The sequence below is a fragment of the Sarcophilus harrisii genome, chromosome 2, assembly GCF_902635505.1.
Source record: "Sarcophilus harrisii chromosome 2, mSarHar1.11, whole genome shotgun sequence".
NCBI classification, from domain to species: Eukaryota; Metazoa; Chordata; class Mammalia; order Dasyuromorphia; family Dasyuridae; genus Sarcophilus; species Sarcophilus harrisii.
Window position 1 is genome coordinate 504,096,479 of NC_045427.1, and position 24,632 is coordinate 504,121,110.

At 37.5% G+C, this 24,632-nt stretch overlaps 2 protein-coding genes across 8 annotated transcripts in view; both read right to left on the reverse strand.

Moving 5' to 3' along the window:
* The window catches only part of MYO5C (myosin VC), a 139,926-nt gene extending 128,582 nt beyond the window's left edge, over window positions 1-11,344 (reverse strand). Inside the window, exon 1 of one of the 2 annotated variants that reach the window (XM_031955213.1) lies at window positions 10,767-11,344. In XM_031955213.1, coding sequence (XP_031811073.1) covers window positions 10,767-10,793 — 27 coding nt within the window. In that variant the 5' untranslated portion in view covers window positions 10,794-11,344. The remainder of the gene's footprint in view (window positions 1-10,766) is intronic. The other variant, XM_031955215.1, reaches the window with a different exon arrangement.
* A 4,340-nt stretch (window positions 11,345-15,684) lies between these two features.
* Window positions 15,685-24,632, reverse strand: part of MYO5A (myosin VA) — a 202,525-nt gene continuing 193,577 nt past the window's right edge. For all 6 annotated transcript variants that reach the window (XM_031955220.1, XM_031955217.1, XM_031955219.1 and 3 more), the window contains 3 exons: window positions 23,888-24,062; window positions 22,375-22,455; window positions 15,685-22,053 (listed from right to left, as the gene is read on the reverse strand). In XM_031955220.1, coding sequence (XP_031811080.1) covers window positions 21,901-22,053; window positions 22,375-22,455; window positions 23,888-24,062 — 409 coding nt within the window. In that variant the 3' untranslated portion in view covers window positions 15,685-21,900. The remainder of the gene's footprint in view (window positions 22,054-22,374; window positions 22,456-23,887; window positions 24,063-24,632) is intronic.

Below are 24,632 nucleotides of genomic sequence, written 5' to 3' on the forward strand. Positions count from 1 at the left end.
AGGTTTCCTTCCTCATTTAGCTTAGACTCTAATAAATGGTTTTATATGTCTCCAATTAATGGTTTTCTCTTCTCACACAATGCTCATATATATTTGCATCTGGAGTTTTATTATCTAGAGTACCTTATCTACCTTTCCAGGCTTCTTACATCTTATTCTACACAGAGTGATCCAGTGATCTGGCATCCTGGCTGTACCACAAACAAGACTCTCCATCTCTTGGTTCTGAGCTCTCCTCCATGCATGGGATACTATCCTTTCTCCACTCTGACTAATGACTTCCTAGGTTTCCTTTTCAGTTCCATCTAAAATCCCACCTTTTACAGGATGCCGTCCCCAATCCCTTTTCATTCCCATGTCTTCCTTCTTTTAGTTATTTCCTATTTATCCTACATATAGCTTGTTTCATGTACATTTACTGCATGTCACCTTCCCCTTTACATAGTAAGCTTTATCTTGAAGGTAGGGAATCTCTTTTTTTTTGTATCCCTAGTGTTTAGCTCGGTCCCTGGAACATTGTTATTGCTGTTCAGTCATGTCTGATTTTCCATGATCATGTGGACCACAACATCACCAGCACCATCTTGGCAAAGATGCTGGAATGATTTGCCATTTTTTTCTGCAGTGAATTGAGACAGAGATTAAGTGGCTTGTCCAAGGTCATGAAGCTAATAAGTGTCTGGGGCTGGATTTGAACTCAGATCTCCCTGACTCCAGGCCTAGCTCTCCCTCTTGGTTGACAGTAGGCATTTAATAAATGTTTACTTATTGACTGATGTATATACCACACCTAAAGTAAAATATAAGCTCTTTGAGGGTAGATATCTTCAGTTTAGCTTTTGTATTCTCAGTGCTTGGAATAATGGCACCAGAGAAGTACAGAGCATATCAACTAAAGTAAAATTAAAACAGAAGAGGTAACAAAGCAAAATTTCCCAGAGATAAAATCAAATTTGGAAATTTTTACCATTCATCTCCCAAATAGATCAAAGAAAGAGCAAAAGAACCCACAGTACAGAAATGTTTATAGCAAAGAATTGGAAACTAATAAGGATGTCAGTCAGATGTTTGGAGAATGGTTGAACAATTTTTTGTGTGGTGAATATAATAGAATAATATGCCATAAGGAAAGGAATAATTTTAAAGAAATGCAAAGACTTGCATGAACTATTGCAGAGCAAATGAGCATAACCAAAGAGAGCTGAGAAACATCTATGCAAAGATTAATCACAATTCCATGAAGAAGCATGCTACTTAATTCTTGATAAAGAAATGATACAATTAAAAAGCAGAATGTGACATTTTTTGGATATGAGCATATGGAAATTTGTCATATTTGATTATTCATAATTATTAAAGGGTTTTGTCTTTTTTTTTTTCCTAATGGGGTAAAGGTGGGAGGAAGAGAAAATGTATGCTTATTCATTGAAAAAAATAAAATCATTAAAAATAATCTGTCATTCCTTCGGATATGCACATGTGATAAAGATATTGATACATAATTAGGTAAACACATTAAACTAACAAAACTATATAGAGAGAATCCCTTTTCCTCTCCCCATTGAGATAAACATCTCTGTTTTCTCAGGGAACAAATTCCCTTCCTCAGTTTCCCCCTAATTAAACCAATTGCTGTAATTTCACTGTCTTCTTACAATCAGGTTATGAAAGTCAGGTTTGAGGGTTTTTTAAGTGCTTGAAATGAAAAACACCACAGAATTTCCCAGGTCCCGATTTGGTGTTGGGGTCTAGTTCAGGGAGCTTCTTGCATCTCACTTCAAGATCACCAGCTCCATGAAATGTCCCCTACGTGCTGGTCACCACTGTTTTCCCTTTTCTCCTCAAATAACAGAATTTGACTCGAGAACCATTGTTAGCTCTGATAGGTGGCCTTTCACCTAATCTTGGCTGGAACTAGAACTCCAGCATATCCCCTGACCACATTTGTGTGACCCCCCCCCATTCCCGCTCCCCCACGAGCTCTCTTGCCCATTAGAATGTAGGCTTCTTGAGGGCAAGGTCTAGCTTGCTTCTTGTCCTGCGTCCTCTACTCTAGCCCATTCTGGAGCACCGCGCCATGTCTCACCATCACTGATCTGCTTGGAGGATGAAGAGCAACAATCTGTTCTCCCATTGGCCCTTGTTCCCTGAGCCGGAGATGAATCTGAGGAGGTTCCACACCAGGGGACTGCCCAAGGAGCCCAAGCTTGACAAGTGCTTGGTTGATGCAATTCCTGTTGTACTTTAGAGCATGTGTAAACATTCTATAACTGTTCTTGGTCCCCTTGTCCCAGTGTGAACAAGAGCCAGAACTGGGCACTAGTCAGAAAGCTCCAATCAACAAAGACCAATCGGTTCCATTCAGCTGGGCTCTTCCTGCTGGGCAGCATTCCAGCAAGAGAAGAAAGAACTGTCAGAGGGAAGAGATCTTGTCCTTCGCAGCCTCCATGTTTGTTTTTTCATTTCAGGTAAAAGAGGTTGTAAGCCATGACCTTATGAGTTTCAAAAGACCAGGAAAATAAATCATAAGGAATTCCAGGAATGGCATCTATTCCAAGGGTTTGTAGCCAGTGAGTCTAACCAGAATGATGAGGAGCACCCTCCCAGAGCCAACCCAGCATAAAAGAGCCGGCTTCCTCCTGAATGTGGGCGAGAAAGTGACAAAACCTAGTGTTCTGTAGAATCTGCAGCAAGACTGAGCCAGCTATCTCCCGAGACTAAAGTGGTTGAGAGAGAATGTGTTCTGAAGAGATTGGATGGGATGTTCATAATGCTGTTCTTGTCCTATCTTCCAAGCAAATGTTCTTTTGTAAAAAGCTAATTGACATTAACTGGTCAAATTAAGGGTTTGGGGTTTTTTGAAAGTCATGATCTCCTTTGACATTCAGGTAAGAATATTTTTTTAATTCATTATTGGAGAAAATGTTAAGTTTCAGTTATAGGCTATTGAAAATACATATTTTCTCCTATTTAAGTTCATAGAGGGGATCAAACAGCAGAGCAGATCAGAGAGCAGGCAAAATCTAGAAAGTTTAGAGGCTGTTTTTCCCACTCAGAGACTGATGCTAGTTTACCCTGGGATACAGCCTTCAGGCATTCCTTTAAACTTGTGTATCCACAAGAACAATTTAATCAAAGTGGGGAGAAATAGATATAGAATTGTTGTTTTCAGTGCAGATATGCCCATCTCAGCATTTAGCCTAATAGTGCACTAGGGCTACTAAAATTTAGATTTAGACCTTATTCACATATCCTACAGTTTAAGTAGTGACTATTGACAAAGCCCTAGTGTGAACCAAACAGGCAAAACTGAAATGTTTTGAACTTTACTAGTTTGAAGGTTCTCTTGAGCACGAAATAAATGAATTATTTCCATGTATTTCAGATAAAGAACTCTCAAGTTAAATGGAATTGGGATTAGACATTGGCAGCTAACAGGGGGATGGGGGTGGGAAAACACTTGAAATTTGAGATTGAGTCAACAACATTATAGAAGTGACATCCAACCTCTCAATAGTACTCATGGAACTCTGAAAGGGTGACGTTGCCAAACTTGCTCTGGGAGAGGGGGATTGGAGTACTTGCTACATGTATTTTTGTCTAGTTCCCCGGTGAAGAAACTCTCTCTACCAAAGTAGATCAGCAAACTGATACGCAAAGTACAATCTTAAAGACAGGTAGGTGCCTAAAGATTAATCTGGGCTGCAAACTTTTTTTCTATTGTATTTTTATTCTGTTAAACATTTCCCAATTATATTTTTGTACTTTAATATTTGTTTTCCCTGGTGACATAAATTTTTTTTACATTTGTTTTTAAAACTTTCTAAATTCTCCCCACCCCCATTGAAAACATGTGAAGTTATGTAAAAAAGTTTTCCATAAAAGTCACATTGCAAAAGAAAACATAGATCTCCCCCCATTCAGCCAACCCCCCCCCCAAAAAAAAACCCAAACCTTCAAAAAAAAAAAAGCAACAACATTTTGCTTCAATCTATATTCAGACCTACTCAGTTCTTTCTCTGGGTATGGATAGCATTTTTCATCATAAGTCCTTCAAAGTAGTCTTAGATCATTGCACTGGACAACAATATTTTTAAAGTGTTTGCTATGTTTTTACTATTATGCTAAACCCTCAAGATTTAAAGAAAAGCAAAAATATACCCTACCTTCAAAGCAAATATACCCTACTTGCATTCTACTAGAGAAGACAATATATAAATTAATTGGAATATAGAAGATAGATGGGCAACTAGGTGGCACAGTGGGATAGCATACTGTGCCCACGTTAGGAAGACCTGATTTCAAATCCAATCTCAGAAACTTCTAGCTGTATGACCCTGAGCAAGTCACTTAACCTTGTCTTTGCTTCTTCATCTGTAAAATGAGCTGGAGAAGAAAATGGAAAACTACTCCAATATCTCTGCCAAGAAAACCTCAAATAGGACCTCAAATAGGGTCACAAGAGTTGGACAGGACTCAAAGGGACTAAATAATAGCATGGCCCGATTAGCCTTGTCAACATTCACTACTTAGACTGTGGATCATGAATGGAATCCATGTCTAAATTATAACGGTTTAGTTCAGTCTGGGGTGGTATACCTGCACTCAAAGCAACAATTCTATATTTATTTTCCTATTCTGATTCAGTTTACCTGTGGACATGGTTTGAAGAAATGCCTGAAAGCAGTCACTATTCCAAGGTAAATTCCCTTCAGTTTCTGAGGGGAGCGAAACAATCTCTTCACCACCTAGATCCTCCCAGCCCCCCAGAATCTGACAATATACTTTTAGTTTCTGGTGCCTCCAATGACAAATGCAAATAGTCAATTTAGATCACCATGACTGAGACCCTGCCTTATAAGTAAACACAGGGAATGGTTTACTCAATCCCATATTAAGTTACACCCACTTATCTCCCTCCCTCCATGACATTCTCCTGCCCACAAGGAGATGATTCATTCCTTTGCATATATGCCTGGGATGGGCCAACGAAGCCCACGTGAAGAGGACGATCAGTTCTTTAAAGGACATCACTTCTTCAGGAATCTTATCAAATTAGCCTGCATGAGAAATGGTGGCCACAAAACACAGGCCTAAAACACAGTTGGGGACTGGGCCTATGAGAATATCACTGGAAGAGGGGGCCTCTGGTGAAGAATTTCTTCTCCAGTGCAAAGCAGCATCTCTGTCTTAAGAGTTGCCCCAAAATGTCTATGGCAGCTCTTTTGTGGTGGCAAGAAACTGGAAGCTGAGTGGCTGCCCATCAGTGGGAGACCGGCTGAATAAATTATGGTATATGAATGTTATGGAATATTATTGTTCTGTAAGAAATGACCAGCAGGATGAATACAGAGAGGCTTGGAGAGAATTACATGAACTGATGCTGAGTGAAATGAGGAGGACCAGGAGATCATTATATACTTCAACAACAATACTGTATGATGATCAACTGTGATGGACATGGCTCTTCTCAACAATGTGGTGATTCCAGCAAGACTTGTGATAGAAAGTCATCTACAGCTAGAGAGAGAACTATGGAGATTCTGAATGTGGACAGAAGCAATATCAAAGTATTTTCAGGTTTTTTTATTGTTAGTTTGTTTGCTTTTTCTTTCTCCTGTTTTTTTTCCCTTCACTTTTAGTCTGATTTTTCTTGTACAACATGACCAATATGGAAATATGTTTAAGAGGATTGCAGATGTTTAACCTATATCAGATTCCTTGCTGTCTTGAGGAGGTAAGAGGAGGAAGGAGGAAAATTTGGAACACTAAGTCTTAGAAAAATGAACGATGAAAACTATCACTACATGTATTTGGAAAAATAAAATACTATTGAGGGAAAAAAATAGAGATTTTTCAGTATCTTCTGTCCAGATACTGAAAATTTAAGAGATTTGCTCAGAGTCAAACAGCCAGTATGTGTCACAGGTTGTTAAATCATCCTAGCTACAAGGTCAGCTCTCTGTCCACTACTTGATTAGGCCTCTCTAAGTGATAGGGAGAAGAAACCCACAAATAAGAAAAAAAAAAGTTTCCCCCTTTGTCCCTCCCCAGAACACTCCTATAAAGGTTTTTGTAAATGTTCAAATTCTTCCCAACTGTAGCACTTTAGAAATGTTCTCAGGTAATACCAACACAGACAGACAGACAGACACACACCCCTTTGACTCTCCATTTTCATTTTTCCAGATTACTTGGAGTCATGGTGGTTATTTCTGACCATTTAGACACTGACTTCAGACAAAACAGATTTATCTCTTAGCTGACAGTCATTCCCACAGAGTCGTTAATTTACTTCATTGCCCAAGATGATTTTCAAGGACTACTACCTTGGACTGTCCTTATTTTGGAGACAAGTATCTCCCCATCCAACAAAGGAATACAATTTCATTATAGACATATTTTAGAACATATCTGAATCAATGAGTCCAGGTATGAGGCCATATTTTAGCTATTTTCATCCTAAAGAATCTCCAATTCAAAACCATAAAAACAGAATTCATCATCTCCCTACTTAAATCTAAGATTCCTAATTCATCTTTCTAATCACCTAGAACGGCAACCTCGATATCATATTGTGTAATGACTTTTTAATTGGTCTCCATTATAATCTTTCCCCTTTCTAATCCATATTCTACATCAAGGGTATAAATATCCAGTCTGGGCCACAAAATCATTTGCTTAAGGCAACCACAGGTATGAAAAGCTAAAAGCTAGTACATCTCCCACTGCTTAAATTCTACAAGTTGATCATTTTGTATGGCCTATAAATATCCAAATGACCCTTGGCAGAAAAAAAGTTTTCCTACTCCTGCCATGGTTGCCAAAATCAACATACAGCTCAAATCTGGCTGGGGTAGTCCCCTGCTCAAGTACCTTTAGTGGATTCCTAAAGCCACTAGAATAAAGCACCAGTTTATCCATCGGCCATTTAAAGCCCTTCACAATTTAATGTTGCATTCTGAAGCTTACTCTCTCAGACTTATCTCATGTTACCTTTCTTTTTCTGTCAAATTACCTTTTCCCTAAGCTTGGCCTTTTTCTTCTTACTTCCATGCCTTTGAGTAGGTTGGAAATAGACTACCTTTTCAACTTGTCTTTTAGAATACCTTGATTTATTCAGGTACCACTTTCAACGTGAAATGTTTCTTGATCCCCTGTCCTTCCTTTGGATAATTTATGTACCAAAAGATCAGAGATTTAGATGTGGAAAAGACCTTAGAATTCATTGAGTTCAACTCTTTCATTTTATAAAGATTCTGAACCCCAAAGATAATCAGTCACCCACCCAGGGTCATGCAATAAGTATCCGAGACAGGATTGTAACCCCTGTCTTTCCAATATCAAATCTGGGGTTGTATATTCTACTTATTCCCTAAGATAACTGACAGCTTCTTGAGGGCAGGGACTGTTTCTTCTGTCTTTGTGAACCTGAGTCTTGTAAAGTTATCCTTGCTCATTAGAGGTGTTGAATTGATTAATTTGTTGAATTGATTAATTTATTGAAAGGCCATCTAATGGAAAGGGAATGAGATCTATTTCACTTTTTCCAAAGGGCAAATTTAACACAGATAGTTGCAAGATAATCAATCCTGTTTTGCACATACTGATTTTAAAATAGCTAAGGTAATCCTGTTTGAGAAATCTACTGGGCAGTTGGTGATGCAGAACTTACCCTCAAGAGAGATTAGGGCTGGATATACAGTCATCTGTATGCAGATAGAGGTGATAACAACCCTTAGTAGCTGTGAGGGAATGGGAGAATATAAGAAGAGAAAAGGGAAAAGGACAGATGAGCATACTCAGAGTTAGGGAGTGGGATATGGATAGCAATAAACTGAATGAAAATTTCTTGAGAGTAATAAACCCTTGCTAATTGATCCATCACAACAGAAGAGGCAATCAGGTAGCAAGAAAACACAGGAGAGAGAAATCAGTGTAAAATGCTGCTGAGAGATCAAAAAGTATGAGGATCAAGAAAAGGACAATTAAGAAATCACTGGTCATTCTGGATAAAGCATTTTTTGTTGAATGATGAAGTTGGAAGTCAGACTGCAAAAGATTGACAAGTGATTGAGAGGAGAATAATTGGAGACAGCTGATGCAAATAGCTTTATTTAGAAATTTTGCTTTGAAAGGGAGATAGAAGGTAGTAGTTGAAATCAGAGTAAGCAAGTAGTTACACAATTGCATATGTAAAAACAATTTAAAGTAAACAAAATGGTGAAATACCAAGTCTTGTTTGATTGTCCCTCCACATCTCCATCTTTCATTTAACAATTCATCATTTTGCTTTAGACCCTCTCGCCTGAACTATGGCAATAGGTTCCTAATCAATATTGTTGCTTGGAGGATCATCCACACAGTAGCCAAAATGACATTCCTAAATAGAACTGACATGTTACTTTCCTATCAAAATAAATTTCAGTGGTTCCCAATTATCTTTAGAATCAGATTCAGTCTCATGTTTGGCATTTAAAACCACGTTCAACAACTTGCTCCTCAAAAACATGGAATACACTTAAAAACTTTACCATTTGGCCTCAGTTTGGCTTTACAGACTTATTAACTTGACCTTTTGGGAACTCCATGCTCCTGACAAACTGGCTAATCTACTGTCCATCATACATGACATTCCAACCCCCATTTCTATGGCTTTACACAGGCTGTTCCCCTATACCCCTATGTACTCCCTCCTGCCCCTTGGAATCTCCATCTCTCTTCCTAGTTAGCTCAAGCACTACTTCCTATACGACCTTTCCTAATCGCCCTCCAATAAATGCCCCCATCCAAATTTATCCTGTATATATTTGTATATTCAAAGTATAATTTGTCTCATCAGATAGATAGAATATAAAATTCTTTGAAGGAAGGTATTTATTCCTTTTGCCTTGTATCCCTAAAACCTAGCTTATATTGTGTGTTATCGAGTCATTTCAGTCCTGAAAAGACTCGGTGACCCATTTGGGATTTTCTTGGCAAAAATTCTAAAGTTCTTTGACATTTTCCTCTCTAGTTCATTTTACAGATGAAGAAACTGAGGCAAACAGACTTAAGTGACTTGTCCAGGGTGACATAGCTGTTAAGTATCTGGGCTTGGATTTGAATTTATGAAGAGGAGTCTTCCTGATTTCAGGCCCAGTGCTCTATCCTCTGAACCACCAATCTTGCAATTCCTTATCCTTAATATTATCTTCAGGAGTTTTTAGATCTCTCAGGTGGAGACAGCAATTAAATTTTATTCAAATGAACAACTAAGCTAATCTCAGAAGCATTTCATCCCCTCTTTCATTAATAATTGAGAGGATATGGACAGCTCTATGGGATGCCAAAACAAATCTCATCCAAACTAGAAATGAATTTTTTTTTTAAGTACCTCAAGGAGGCAAAGTCCTGATACTAGTTTTCCTCTGACCCTTGATGTGTTATTATTGCCTAGCAGCGGTGTTACTTATACTTGGGCTCAGGGGCCTAAATTGAAGTTTTTTTAGTGAAGTTGAATTTTTTACATCATAAATATTTAACAACCTGCTCTCCAAAAGTGCAGGATACACTTCGGTTTAACCTGCTTTATTAATATTTTCTCTATTGCTTTCTCAAGTCTAGATTTTCAGCCCCACAACAAATCAAACCCGGATTTGCATTCTTTTCCTTTCCCGCAGGAAAACTAAACAAACCACCGGCACTGAAATTGTAACAGCTGACTCTGGTACATGCTGGCCCCAGCGTGTGTGTGGTGTGTGTGTGTATGTGTGTGTGAGTGTGAGAGTGTGTGTGTGTAGTTGCATCAAATATGTAAATATTTAAATTCCCGGAGACGGGCCTGCCCAGGGCTGAGAAGACTGACAGGAGAGAAGAACTTCCCCGGGGAACGTGCGCTCCCGGAGGGCAGCTCATTCTCGCTTCGCGGCTCCGTATCCCCAGCCTTCCACAGTGCTTTGCGCCTACTAGGGCTTAACAAAGATTGATCGGCTCAACAGCGATACCGTATGAGGATGTATTCTGATGGAAGCGGATTTCTTCGACAAAGACAAGATCTAACTTAGTTCCAATTGATCAATGGACAGAATCAGCTACACCCAGAGAAGGAACACTGGGAAATGAATGTAAACTGCTTGCCTTTTTGTTCTTCTTCCCGGGTTATTTCTACCTTCTGAATCCAGTTCTCCCTGAGCAACAAGAGAACTTTTCATTCTGCACACATACATTGTATCTAGGATATACTGTAACCTATTTAACATGTATGAGAAGATAAAACATAGAACAAGAAGTGAGTGCAAGGGATAATGCTGTAAAAAATTACCCTGGCATGGGTTCTGGCAATAAAAAGTTATTTTAAAAAAAAAAAAAAAAAAGATAGCTCGGACTTGGCAGCGGAGCGCGAGCCGGACAGCAAGGACCGAGGCCCGGCACAGTTTCAGAAGGGGCTCCCTCCGGGATGGGGCACTCCCAAGCTGGGGGGGTCAGAAACTTCCCGCCTCGCCGCAGCAGGTCCCCACCGACTTGCCCACCTCTTGCCAACCTTCTCTCTTCCTTCCGGGGCCGGGGCGGCTGGGCCCCCGCGAACCCCCAGATTCGGACGCGCCCTCCGACCCGGCGGAGGGGAAGGGTCCCAGAGGGGCAGACCTCCCCCCGAGGCCCGGGCGCCCAGCCTGGAGCCCCCCGCCTGCGGACGGTCCCCGGGCCGGCCCCGCTCCGCCCCGCCTCTCCCGGCAGGTGCCTTAGGTACAGTCAGCATTCGCGCTGGCCGGGCGGGCCCCCCTTACCTGCGTGTACAATTCAGCCACTGCCATGGGGGGCGGCGATGCCGGGAAGCAGAAGCCCCCGAGGCCGGAGCTCACTGCCCAGGGGCAGGGAGGAGCAGGAGGGCCTGGGAGCCCGGCGTCCCGGGCAGCTCGCGGGCGGGGAGGCGGCGGGAGACTGGCGAGGCCCCAGGAGCCGGGCGGAGCTCCGGGAGAGCGGCTCGGGGGGGGAAGGAGGGAGGCGGCGCCGGAGGGGGAGGGAGGCGGGGCGCGCGCTGCCAGGTGCTCGGACGTAGCGGACCTCGGCGGGAGGGTGGCCCCGCAAAGTCTGGCCTCAGGCGCCGCTACTGAGACGGGGCTCGGGAACTTTGCTCGCAGCTCCGCGCGGCGCGCCGACAAGTCCCGGGGGCGATAATGGGGGTGGTGGAAAGCGGAGGAAGGCCTTCCCCGGGATTGGTCCCTAGGAGCCGGGAGATGGGCCTGGGGGGGGGCGGCTGGAAGGCTGTTCCTGCGTGCTGGGGACGCCAGGACCGCAGCCTGGTCCCAGGTGATGTAGAACTGGGATCGGCAGAACCCGTGTGCCTCCGTGCAAACCTGGGGGACTCATTCCGTCCCCGACGCTCACCTAACCCTTAGTCCTCTCAGATCCCTTCTCCTCCCTCCACTTCGCAGCGGGTTATTTGAAGGGGGAGTGTGAGCAAACACCAAGTCTGTGAAGCTGCGGGCGTCATTTTAACGTTTTTTACATTAAACGCTTGTCCCACTTGACACCTATTAGCGTTAGCCAATATCACGAAAAAGTGCTATTGAAGAGAATGCGGGGGAGATGGGGCATGATGCATTGGCGGAGTTGTTACCTCACCATTCTGGGAAGCGGTGCGGAACTCTGCCCAAAAGGCCGCCAAACTCCAGCGAAGACAGTACTAAAGGGGAAAGGGCCCGCATGTGCAAACACAAGTGTTGTAGCAGCCATTTTTGTGGTGACAAAATACGGGAAACTGAGGGCGTGCTCATCAATTGGGAATGGCCTAATAAGTTGTAGTATGTGAATGCAAGGGAATACTGCTGTGCAATAAGAAATGGACTGATTTCGCAAAAACCTGGAAAAACTTGTGTGCACTGGTACAAAGGAAAATGAGGAAAACAGTATGCACAGTACATAGTTTTGTATACAAAACACTGTGATGATCAATGAGGACTGACTCTTCTCAGCGATACAATGACCCAAGACAATTACAAAGGACTCAGGAAGGAAAATGCTATCCATAACCAGATAAAGAACTGATGGACTTAGAATGCAAATCAAAGCCTTTTTTTTTTTTTTTTCCACTTCTTGGGTTTTTTCCCCCGCTTTTGATACGTTTCTTCTTTTACAACTATGACCATTATGGAAATGTTTTACACGATAGCATATGTGTAAACTAGATCAAACTGGTTTTCTGAAGCGTAGAGGGGAAGGAGAGAGGGAGAAAACCTTGGAATTCAAAATCTTGTAAAAATGAATGCTAAAAATTTTCTTGTATATCTGGGTAAAAATAAACTTATTATGCAAAAATCAAATGTTTGTTATTTGTTAAGTACCCCAAATGTGCATAGGATTTTCTGATCAGTCACTGAAAAGATTGTAATACAGATGTAGTATCTGCCCTCACTCTTTAAAAAAAAAAAAGGAATTCACAAATGCAGATAACATATCAAAATAAAAACACAAGCGTGGAGACATCTAATAAATGCAGTCATTTATGTCAGCCTTGGAAAGATTTCTCTTGGTTGTAAATTGTGTGTCTTTGAAGCCCAATCAGCTTTTGCAAGACATAAAAAAAGACACAACTTCATGTAGCTTTATATGCTTTCCTGACTTAAGCCAAAGTTATGAAGTGGAAAAGCAATGGAATGCCAGGCAGTAGAGACAGAAGTGAACCAGCAAGCCAAGTCAATCAGTAAGTGGAAAGAACATTGGGTTGGATTTAGAAGGCCTAGCTACAATGATCTCTTTTTACCTAAGTGACCTCAGACACATCATTTCATTTCTACTTTATTAGCTCATTTGTTGAAGAGGGAGCTGCATGGACCCTAAGTCCCTTTGGTTCTTAAATTCCAGCTCTTTAAAAGCTAATGAAACCTCCTTAGAAAGCAAATTAAAGCTTTTTCTTGGATAAACTATTAACTGATGACTGGCAATTATCTATTTACAATTCATTTTGTGATGTCAATGGAATGAAATGCTGGGACAGGCCTGCTTTACCCTTTCTACCTTCATCTTTTCAGTAGTAATGCTTCTGCATAAAGGGCATTCTGATGGAGTGTCCTTATCCCAGCTCTATCAATTCTTTTTTTCTCCAAAGTAGACTTCCAGGCAATTTCAGAGGGACTCAGGCAGCCTACAATGGATTGTGACAAGAAGTGAAGAGAATTTCAAGGCATTACTCAGATAAACCTAGAGAAGCAAGTAAAAAAAAAAAAATTTAAAAGGCAGTTCTGGGAGAAACATTTAGATTCCTCTAGCTAACTGGCTGGGATATGGATTGCAGAAGGGAATGGAGTCCAAGGCTATGAGGGAAAGGCATAGAAGATTCCCAGTAATGTATATATTCCTAGCAGCAGCCTGTAGCATAAGAAATTCAGCCAAGTTAGCAGCTTAACTAAGAGAGGAAACGAGAGCACAGAGAAGAACTACAACCACTAACAGTGCATTAGTGTCCTAATTTTTCCTTATTCCCTCCAAAATTTATTTTCTTCATATTTTCATCATATTAGACAATCTGATCAAAACTGCCAACTCACTCAGTTGATCGCTGTAGAGGAGTAGTTTAGAACAGCTAATTGCCACTAGATAGAATTGTGAGAGATACCCCAGCAGGGGTGCTAGAAAACTAGAAGATTGATCCTTTGATTTAGAATTGCTCCCTTCCCCCTTCATTGACCCAAATTTACTTATTAATGCTTATCTACTGATAATTACTGATGGGGGGGCTTATAAATGCATATCTATGACTATATGGAAAAACCTCACTCTAAACCAGGGCAATGGTAATACATGACAATAGCCAGATGCATTTTTGTCTATATCAATTTCATGATGTAGTCTATTATCATTGGTTCAGCTTTTTTCCCAGACTTCCTGTTTTCTTGTTGACTCTCTTCTTAATTATTTATTTTTTACTTAAATTAAAATTTTATTTTCAACATTTAAAAAAAATTGAGTTCTAAATTTCTCTCTCTTTCCTGTATTTCCCTCAACCATGAAAAGAAATATATTATACATGTGAAATAAAACATATTTCTATATTAGTTAAATGCATTAGTGTCCCGATTTGGCTCAAAATAGCCAAGTCATTCACAGTTGATCATTGTACAACACTGCTGCAACTATGTACAATCATTCTGATCCAACTTTTCTGGAGAGCAATTTGGAACTATACCCAAAGGGCAACCAAACTGTACATACTCAGCAATATCACTATTAGGTCTATATCCCAAAGAGACCATAGAAAAGGGAAAAGGACCTGTATATGAAAAGATATTTATAGCAACTCTTTTTCTGGTGGCAAAATATTGGAAATTGAGGGATTGCCCATCAGTTGGGGAATGGCTGAATAAGCTGTTTTATTTGAATGTAATGAAATACTATTGTGCAATAAGACACGAAAAGGCAGATTTTAGAAAAAAATTGTTCAGTTATTTCCCAATTGATGGGCATCCTCTCAATTTACAACTTTTTGCCACCACAAAAAGAGCTGCTATATATTTTGGCACATATAGGTCTTTTTTCCTAGATCCCTTTAGGATACAGACCTAGTGGTATTGTTGGGTCAAAGAGCATAAATACCTTTTGGGCATAGTTACTAACTGTTCTCCAGAATGATTGGACCACTTTATAACTCCACCAACAATGCATTAGTGTCCCAATTTTTCCATATCCCCTCCGACAATCTAATAGGTGTAAAGGGATATCTTAAAAGTTTTTAGAGCATTTGCCATAATTGAGCAAAACACTATAGTTTTGATTTTTTTCATCTGAAAACTGCTTGTTAATATCCTTTAACCATTTATCAATTGGGAATAGCTTGTAATTTTATAATTTGGTTCAGTTCCCCATATTTTTGAGAAATGAAACTTGCAGTAAAAATCTTTTCTAAGTTTCCTGCTTTCTTTCTCATCTTGACCACAGAGTATTTTGCACAAACAAAATAAATGCAGCCAAGGTGAGAAAGCAAGCAGAAAACTGGGAAATTAAAGCAAATAAATGCCCTAGCAATGAAATGAGAAAGCCCATTGTCAAAATATATATATATATATATATACTAATTTCTCCCTATGCTTAACTTCTTATCTCATGGTAAGAAAAAATGTCCTTCTCCTCACCCTCAATTCTAATCACTCAAAATTTTTTCACTGCCTTTGCTAGAGGACTTTATCATGAGTTGTTTTTAAGTATAACTCGATGTCCATCAGTTCCCTTATCTACATGAATATCACTTGAACTCCAATATATTAATCTCCCCCTCCCAGAAACTATGTTGCTTTTCTCTTCATAGGACATTTTTGTCAGAATATTTGGTTATCTTATCCTTTATTCACAACCCACAAATATATTCCTTCAATATATTTGTCCTTCAATAATAACAACTGTGACATGTAAATGACCTTGGGCTCTAAAGTACATTTCAAGGGAGAATAAGCTGCTATACCCTACCATTCAGACAACACTTCAAGTATGGTCCTAGAAATATTCTGAATATCAGCCTAGCTAAGCATGGGAAAACTCATCACAATAGGTTGGTCTCTTGATGATGAATTCTTTGGTTATGGCCCCTCATATTGGAAGGGTATTTCATCAATAGAGTTCCATTTGAACACTTCCTGTGAAGAAGAGGAGCAATCTTATTGGCTAGTTCTCTTTTAAAGCAAAACTTTTAAATGTTCTGGTTGCATACTCATAGAAAGACAAACAAACATATCTGTATCTTTATTTGAACAATATTTTTCTATAGTAACTAGGAATACAGTGTTTTATGATGCACACATTGACTAAGTACAACATCAGACAACTACAATACCTTAGAGCATATATGTCATTTTGATATTGTTTTGGTTTTCCTCTAAGTACTATAGTGATATCCAGTGAAAACCCATTTTTCAAAGGCCCTTGGTTGAGATGAGGTGAATTATCAACTTTCCTTAAAAAAAATAATTCTTATGTAATATATCAAGATTTCCTCAATTTTAATTTGGAATTAAATGATAATAACCATCAGCTTCTTAGCACTCTATTTTCTCTTTAATGGAATGAATGTTTCAAAGATGAACTCTTATCACATCTTACATATAACAAATTAGGACACCCCCTTTAAATTAGTTAGGATAGAATCTTTGATGAAACAGAACAATACCTGCAAAACAATAAATATGCATAATTCCAAACGTCTCAGTAAAATTGCCACTGGAACATAAGCTTATTCAATCAACTAATTTTTTTTGTGCAATACATTTTGATTCATTATACATTTTAAGGGGGAAACCTGAAATTAAACATTTTCTCCTTTTTTTACTTTACCAGTAGCCACATGTTATGACATCTGATACATGTCTACATAATGTGAGAACATTTATCTTTCAGGAAAAAGTATTTTGAAAGTTTACATTAAACAGAGCTGAAATTAGAACTAAAGTTATACTTAGGGATAATTTCTAATTCTTTTTTAGAAATTTTTGCCTCTGAAAAATGCATGTAAAAATATTGACCTGCCAAGGATTATATAAATTATAAAATACACAAGTTTCAACTTAAAAATATCATTCTTTAAAATATATCAAGCAACACAGTATGGTATAAAAGAAATGACAGTTAATTTTGGAGTCCAACAATGACACCTACAAAGTTAAATCACAATTTTCATATATGTGAAAATTACAAAACAAACATTTAAAAATCACAAAAATATATTTTGGCAGATATTCCCATACCCATACAGCATTTCTCAGTTCTTGACCTATAGAAATAGATATTGTGATTCAAGTTAAAAATGTTTTAATATAATAATGGGTGAAAAATATCTTTTCCAGCACTATTACCTGCTTTTAGTAAACCTACAGACCAGGGCTTTAAAAAAATAAATAATATGCTTTGAAGGGTTAAAAATCATTGTATACTTGACCTTCATGATGTGATGCTTAATGATAGATGAAAAAATTTAACTACAATCAAGAGTCTTTGTCCTATCTTTGAATTTCTCTAATGTGTTCATCAACTGGTACAGGTACCGTCTTTGAGTCTTCATTGGCTCAGATTGCTCCTCTACCATGATTGATGCTCTTGTTCATAATCTACAGAAGATGTCAGCAATAATGAAGGCAGAGAAAGGAAGAAAGGGATAACTGGAAGGATATTAGGGAGCTACAGTGACTTCTTCAAATAAAGAAAACATACACACATACATACACACGACAAATGAGTAAAAGGCCTCAATAACTTCCCTTGACAGGGCCATCCTCATTGAGAAACAGTAGTAGAGAATTTAAGGAAGCTCTGTAAGGGAAAATAGCAGAAGTGGGCTCCATAGCCCAGCCTAATAAATTATGCATATCCACAATCCTACCCTACATAAATATGTAGCCAAACAGATGTTTGGAGTTCTCTTATGCACATTCATGCTTAGACACATTTTCACCCCCATAAGAAGCTACTACTCAAAGAAATGCAACACTGACTGGCTAGATGCTAGTTCCTCCAATTAGATGCACATTCATGATCTGATCACTGGACACTCTTCAGAGGCTGTCCCAGTAGTCTACTACTTTCTTCTGCATCCCAAACTGCAACTGATGACTACCATGGTAGGAGTTTTAAGTCTTACTCGACCCTATTAGGCAAGAGCCAGCATCGTTCTAAGACCACTGCAAATGTATATTGGAAGGCTCCAATTGGTATTTGAAAAATTTGAAGCTGGTTCTTTCTATAGCTAATTACTGCTTGATGCATGATTGTTTTGCACGTGATGAAGTTGAGTGTTTATAGACAGCACTAAATTATCATACAAGTCAAATTCTATTACTATATATATCCTTATAATAGCTGTTACTCAGAATTGAGTAATAGAACTTTGAACTCATTTTAACATATATCATTCTTATAGATGCTTTCTTTCTTCTAGTTTCTATTATCATAATAAGAAAAAAAAACCCACCCCCACTAATAGCTGATTATGTGACACAACAGCTGGCCTTGGTAGAGAGAGTTTCTTTCCCTATTCCCCACCCCATTGCCTGACATGCTCTCTCTTCTCACTTCTCTTGAAATTCTAAGAGCCTTCTAGGAGACAGAATTTGAGCTAGGCCTTGAAAATTCTGTCTCCTAGAGGAGGTCTTTCTTGATTTTCTCCTTATCCACAGTTATTTCTGGTTTCCATTTCCATACCAAATATCTTATCTGCATCTGAGCAAACATTTTATTATTGGGTAAAATGTAAGCTCCTTAAGAACAGAAATGGTATCATTTTTGCCTTTTATCCCCAGCTCCTAGCATATTGCCTAGCTCACAGTGGGATCCTTAATAAATGCTTATTGAATTAAGAGATGATAGAAACAAATTCAAAATAGTCAGTGGTCAGTAACTTTTCATCTTCCCATACTGCTTACTTATATAAGGCTCAGTGTAAAACAAATTGGACTAGGAATCCAAAGACCTGTTTCTTTAATCCTGGTTCTGTCCTAGACTGTGTGTGAGCAAATTACTCCTTTGCCTTTCTTCAACTCATAGACATGATCATGGTGAGAATTTAAATTTCATGTGAAATTTCTTTTAAATTATAAAATATTTTACAAATATGTATCTTTCCTATTTCTCTCACCTGGGTAATTTTTAGAGGAATCACTCCTTAATAATTCTCTTGCTTTTCTCTGACAGTTGAAATCATTCTAAGGATCATCAACTAATAGGCAATGAGAGGAAAAGTGAACATGGCACTACTGGGACATCTGAGGAAGACTTCTGTCACTCTCTATGGCAATAAAAAGCTGGTGGACACCCCTGAACTCATCAGTGGTGGTCTTGGGCATTGGGAATGAGATATCTAGCTATAATTATTACGACAAAATTCTAGGGCAACAAAGCATTTTGATGCTCCATTCTCCAGAGTCTATTGTAATATGATTCTCAAATGTGAATAATATAATCACCAAATAGCAAATCATTTGTGAATTATTTATATTTAGGTCTGTACCTTTAACTTTGAATGTGCATATTTTAGTGTTTTTAGAATTTAAAAAATGAATAACTGGAAGACCTTATCCAAGAGGAGTTAGAAAAATTGCTAAGCATTCCCTTTGTAGTCCCAGAAATCGCACTGTGTGCTGGGAAGAGGGCAGTATCACTTCTCAGACTTATAGGAAAGACTAGTTGCACATTTTTTTTTCTGATTTTTCTGCTTTGGAGTGTATACACATCATTCTTGAGATGGGGGAGAGAATGAATTTTTTAATTTAAAAGGTCTTCCCTTGTAGTTACATGCAAATCAACTAATGAGCTTCATACAGGTATAGCATCAAAGAATTTAATTAAGTGATAATATTTAGGAGAATATTGGCCTGAATTCATCACGTAGGTTTCAAAGATATATTATCAAGGACTCATAATGATAATCTAACTAAAGTATTATTTTAAATTTGTTTTTTAATTTAAGACCACCCAAATGGAGGCAAGTGACATATTTCTATAAAGTACTTAAATTTAAGTTATTCAGGAATACAAATAAAATCAGATTTTTCATGTAAAAAATGTCTTTTCAAAGGGTAAAAATGATTCCTGATTTATTGTCAGCCATTGTATGTATATATAATTACATTATATATATGCATTTAAGTAAATTGATTTGGGGGTTGTCTTTAAGAAGATTCTCTTTATAGCATAGCATATCTTCAAGCAAGAGTTTGTCCAAATTCTTGTTGACATCCAATAGGCTTCCTTACATTGTCTCTATTCTTATTCTTGGTGAAGACTGTAGTCTCAATTAAAAAACCCATTTAAAAACTGATGCATACTGCTCTGTCCAGCAGATGGCAAAATGACTTCATAAGTTAAACTTCAAACTTCCATTATAAAAGTACTAGTGTCAGAGAACTTTCTTGAAATCTGGAAGAGGCCTTTAAAGATCATCTAGAGATGAGGTATCTCATTAATAGCCTGCCTGAGCACATTCCAGGGACCCTGCTGAGATTTTCAATTCCAAATATATATATATATATATTTTAAATTTAACAGTAGGTAGGGCTAAATTAACTGTCTGTTCCTACCCTTGTGTAACTAAGGGCTGCCAAGTATCATGCTAGAAGGATGGGATCAAAGAACGATTTTAATTGTAAGGGCTTCCTAAGGCTGATACACCAATGAGTTTCTCATCCTACAGAAAGAAAACTACTAAAAAATATCAAGGCCCTTGATCTAGATTAGTCCCCCTCAGTTTTTTAGATGAGGAAGCTAAGGCCTGGTAAGCAACTATAATATAGTATTTTTCTTTTCATAATAAACTTTGTCATTAAATTGAAAATCTTCATTTTCTACTTATATTTCACATTATACTTCAACAATATTAATAATCTTACAAGAGGATTTAATAGTCATGTCATCTGACCACAAAACACTACTTGAAACTAGAATTTGTGGTAAAGTCCTGAAGATTTGTTTTTATATATCTCAAAATGAGAACTTAATTTTACTAAGTGATCTGAGAAAAAAAAAAATCCTAGAGAGGATCCCAATTAGAATCACAGCATTAAACTTTTTCTTATATATTTTGGTACTTGTGAACAAAAACCATTACAAAACTTAATAACATCCAACTTCCAAGCATGATGCCTCCCTTAAGCAGCCTCAGATACCTGAGAGCAGATGCTGTAGTTTCAAAGGTTGAAAATAATTAAATATTTACTGTACATTTTTTTTAATCTGTACTTTATAGGCTAATCTGTCTCAAGACAATCATGCAAATCTGGATCATGATTAAATTTCAACCTTCTTTTCTACACACCTGACTGAGATTACATGTTAGAAAAATGACTCAAAGAAACTCGTCCAATGTTAAAACATGCATTGTAGATATCTCATTCAACAACTCAAACCAAACACTTGATGGAAGATTTAAAAGATATCAAAAATATTATATTTGTGTGTATACATATATACACACACATACACACATAAATATATACACACATAAGTACATATGTGCATATACACAAACATAAAACATAATTCTGAATAAATAAGACAAATCATTTTGTTAATACTACACCCTACATATCAAACATTTTCATAAGCCTCCTTAAACAAAAATTATTCTGTTACTTCCAGTGTGTTACTTGTGCTTGGTTATCATTTTCTTGATATTTGTTGACAATTGCATATGATCCAGTTGGAATTATAGACAGTATTGGATTGTAAACAAAGTTGATAGAAGAATATTATTATTGTAGTGCCTAAGAATACTGTTTTACATTTAAAAGAACACCATAAGCAGCAACAGTTTAAAATGTCTGGTAAACTAGAATACAAATCAATGAATACCTATCTATACAATAAAGCCAAGAAATCTCTTGACACCTCACACTGTATATTATAGTGACAATCACAAATAAGGAAATTATTTGAAAAATTACTTTATAGTTTGCCAGTTTATTTCTCCATTCCAGTTTGACAAGTTATAAACATAATTGATGCCTAAATTACTACTTATTTAACTATATTGTCCTTTTTCTTTCAAGTCTTCCATTTAACCTGGAGGTTTTGCTCCCTGTCTATCAACAACTCACCTATGGTTAGTTTATGCTACTTAAATGAGATGCTAAGGATTTAAAATGGATCCTGGTGGCTGAAGACTCAGTTTCTTTTTTTTGCCATTTACTTGTATTCCAACTCTGGCTGCCTAAAAGGCCGGATATGGAAATGTCACTCTGAAAGCAATGTGTCATCCTAGAACATGCTTTTTTATCCAGAGCAGTCCAAGTATTCTAAAGAGATTTCCAGTTATCCACCTATCGTTTTAGGAAATATGCAGGGTTTTTTCCTTTTTAAAAATGTGTTTTCAATAGCTCAGAAATAATGGGTTCTTATTTCAAGCATGAATCTATTGTCAGCAGCTTCTGCCTGTGTATGTGTGCTGGTTCAGACTCTTGCAATGAACCCCAGCCCCAGACTGGTTGGGATCTGAATGGTTTCTAGCGCAAGGGAGGATGGGTTAAAAGGGAAGGTAACAGGGAAGATATGTTTCGCATCCATGAGCAACTGAGGAGAGTCTTTCCTATCTCGTAAACGCATCTAGAAAAATGAAAAGATAAGAAACAATTCATTAGAGCTACAAAGGCTGATTTGATTAAAAAATTAAAAATAACTTGCAAAAGTACTAATTTTTTTCTTGTTATATAGTGTTCAAGTTTTAAAAATCAGTTTATTTCTCTAGATTTCTGCAAATAAAAAACCTAACAAATGGTAATATAGAAAATTCAATGAAAACCAAAACAGAGAATAGAGGAAAATGAAACTATTTTAATTAAAATGTCAAATATTCATTCAAAAATGATTTAAAAGAAAAAATCAGTAAATTAACCAAGTAATGGAGGAAAAGAACCAGTATCTCACCTGTATAGTACGTATAAATGATACGGAGACTCTTTCTTCAAATTCATTAACTGGAGTATACAAATTCAAAACTTTTACGATCTAGGAGAAATGTATTATGTTCAGCTTATTATTAAGTAATATTGTACTTATACTTTAGCTAAAACATAGTATTTGGTCCAATAAAAATACACATATATCAACAAATGTTTCTTCTTATTGATATTTGTTCTTCAATCACAGGTTTAAAATAAAATAATAATTGTTCATGATGAATATCTGTGAAAGCACTTTGAAAATGTAAAGTGTTATCTATCACAATTTTGAAGATGATGACTGGGAAGATTTAAGTTTAAAAGATGCTGTTTGGAAGCAAAGGACAAATGGCATTTTAGAGCTCTATGAGCTAGATTTGAGAATGATGGGGAAAAGAGAACAAGCATATCCAAAGCACTTATTATATGCCAGGCACTGTGATAAATAAGCACTTTACAAATATTATCACATTTGACCTGCATGACTCTGTAAAGTAGGTACTGTTTTATCCCAATTTTACAGCTGAAAATAATTAAGGCAAACAGAGGTTATCCAGCCTAGTGCTTTAGCCACTGTAACATCTAGCTGCCTAGATGACACCAAACCAAAAAGAGTTAGAATTTTAAAAAGTAATAATAATCAAACCAAACTGGTCCAAGTGAAAGACATAAGTGACAAGTAATTATACTTAAAGCTAGCAAAATATAATACACACATACACACGTATGTGCATTTTTTTTTTGGTAGGGGAATGCTGTCCAGAACTGTATTTCATTCAAACAGGAGGTTTCTATTATGGAAATTATGCACTAATGCTTGTCCGTCTCTCATTGTCTCTCACATATGCTGGGACACTAAGAGCTTCAGGCCTTGTGCACCACCTTAGAATTAGCATGAGCCAGGTGCAAGACTTGAAAAAATACTTTCCTCAAGTCAGTCCTCTTAATCACTACAGAACTGATATACTCATTAACAAAAGTTGACCATAAAACAAATTTCTACAAATTTAATCATATTTTCTCATAGGCTTAAAAAAAGAGGTTATGTAAATAGGAGCTTAGCATGAGGATAATAATAACTGGCACTCTACCTACTTCACAGGGTTTTTGTGGGAATTAAGTGAAATATTACATGTGAAAGTGCTTTATAGTCATTAAATATATATTATATATCTATAGATGTTATATATTTTTTTTACTGTAATTGGATAAAGCATCCCCAGAGGTCTGTATATTTGTTTTAAAAATATTTTAATACAATTAGTTTTATTTGTAATTCAACACATTTTATTTAATGCATTTAAAGTCATTATTCTGAGAAGACATCCAAAAGGGCCCCTTCCTCCCCCTCCTCACATGTTTAAGAATCTCTCCTAAAGAAAGAAGGATTAATTGCTTGACCTTTTCAAGTGTTTTCTAGCCCCATGATCCCTGCTTAGGGACTCAAGATACTCTAAAATACTAAATATCATTTTCAGAAAAAAAAGAAAGTTGTTTACCTGTGCAGTAGTTAAAGCATTACACATGGAACAAATGGCTTCAGCATCTTCATCTGTTTTCTTTTTCACTTGCAAAAGCTGAGCAGCCTGAATCAGGGGCTCTAAAGTTTCCTTGGCCCCACTATTCATCAGATTCTTGTCACGGAGCCATTCTTCTAGTTGACTGACATTGTACCTGTGTGAAGAGAGATTTGAGAAGGCATGTGTCACAGCTGTCATGAATATATCTGATCAAACTTTCAGCAACCTTGTCAGAACTTTCAAATAGAATGTGACAGGCAGTATTTTTGTTCCATTTTCTTTTATAATCACTTGTCCCTGAAAATAAAATCATCATAAATAACTTCTGTGCTCTTGGCTGTGATCCTAAAAAATTAAGTGATCAGTAAATCTTATATTTAATTGAAGATAGAAACTGAGTCATTCCATCAAAAAATAAGTGGAATTAAATAGTAAAAGAAAAAAAGCAAACGAAAACACAAAATCTATGTGACTCCTTGCATTATGGAATAAAGACATTCTGAAAGCTAATTATAAACCAATTTTTTTTAATAAAATGAATCATTTCCATTCTCCCACCAGAACTTTTTTTTGTTTCCCATTAAAATTTCAGAGATGTGTTTCTTTATTGCATAATAGCATAGCATGAGAGTTGAAATGAGAAGAAATAAAGGGAATTTTGAGCTAAAACCTCTCTTTTCTGGGCACTGACTGAGGTATCCAAAACCCTAAGACCTGAGCTTTC